Source organism: Corapipo altera, unplaced genomic scaffold (assembly GCF_003945725.1).
Source record: "Corapipo altera isolate COAL_440 unplaced genomic scaffold, ASM394572v1 45, whole genome shotgun sequence".
In the NCBI taxonomy this organism is placed as follows: domain Eukaryota; kingdom Metazoa; phylum Chordata; class Aves; order Passeriformes; family Pipridae; genus Corapipo; species Corapipo altera.
The window spans coordinates 25,722,329-25,723,357 of record NW_020884877.1 but is presented as its reverse complement, the minus strand read 5'-3'; the positions used below and the strand labels follow the sequence as shown (position 1 = coordinate 25,723,357).

Below are 1,029 nucleotides of genomic sequence, written 5' to 3'. Positions count from 1 at the left end.
CCGACGTGGGGGGCGCGGAGCCGGGAGAAGCGGGGCGGGGCGGGCGGACCCACCTGCGAGAGGCCGGGGCGGAGCCGCCGGGGGGGCTCCGGGGCGCCGCCGTCGTTGCGGTCCGCGATGATGCGCCCGTCTGCCGCCGCCCGACCGCCCGCAGCGCCGAGCGCCGGTGGCGGCGCGGCCCCTCGGGCTGGGCGGGCGGAGGGGAGGGGAGGGGAGGAGAGAGGCGGCGGGGCGTCCCGCACTTCCCCGGGCACTCCGGCCCCCCTCTGGCACTGCTGAGAGGCGGGGGGACCGCGCCCGCCCCACCGTCATCGGCGGAGTCACTGCGGGGACCGCCCAAACTGCGCCCCGCTGAAGCGGGACGGTCGGGAATGCATCGCGTTGCCCCGTTCACCTGCCGCCTGAAACTGCTTCCTCCCGGCATCCCTGCATCCCTTCATCCCTCTCTGTCCGCGATTGCCCGAACGGCGGCCGGAGCTCCTGTCCTGCCGGGATGAGCTCCCTGCCGCCGCCGACCCGCACCACTCTCTGCGGGAGGGGGTCGGGGAAACCCCCGCACAGGCAACAGGTCACCCTGGAGTGTTCCCCGTGTCTTCCTCGGGCTCCCCCCGTCCAGCATCGGCGGCCCAAAAAAGGAGCGGGACAACATCGCGTGTGGATCTTGCTCCTCAACGCATCCAAGTGTAACCAAATCCCATCCCGGTCTCCCGAAGGCAGGCAAGGCTTGCCAAGTGGAAGGGGAACCCTAGAAAGAAATACCTTTAGCAGAGTTCATGTTGGATTACAGCACAGTGTTCTGTAGGTTTCCCTGCGTAATGACGGGTCCAAATCAAGAGGTTTTTTCCCCCAGAGGAAAGTATGGTTAATTGCCTTTGATTTTCCGAGTAAACGGTGGTAGCACAGCGGGAGCCCTGGAATCGTTAACTGCCTGCGAGGATCTCCCCTGGAGAGAAAGTTGGGATCTTACCCACGCGTCTCCGAGCGGCAGGTTAAGCACCCGTCCTGGAAGGAAAGAAAAAAGCCTAACTG

At 66.5% G+C, this 1,029-nt stretch overlaps 1 protein-coding gene across 1 annotated transcript in view; it reads right to left on the bottom strand.

Annotated features, from left to right (window-relative positions):
- The window catches only part of C1QL2 (complement C1q like 2), a 4,989-nt gene extending 4,677 nt beyond the window's left edge, over positions 1 to 312 (bottom strand). Inside the window, exons 1-2 of the mRNA XM_027636599.1 lie at positions 243 to 312; positions 54 to 187 (exon numbers count right to left, since the gene is read on the bottom strand). Coding sequence (XP_027492400.1) covers positions 54 to 187; positions 243 to 312 — 204 coding nt within the window. The remainder of the gene's footprint in view (positions 1 to 53; positions 188 to 242) is intronic.
- Positions 313 to 1,029: the final 717 nt, after the last annotated feature.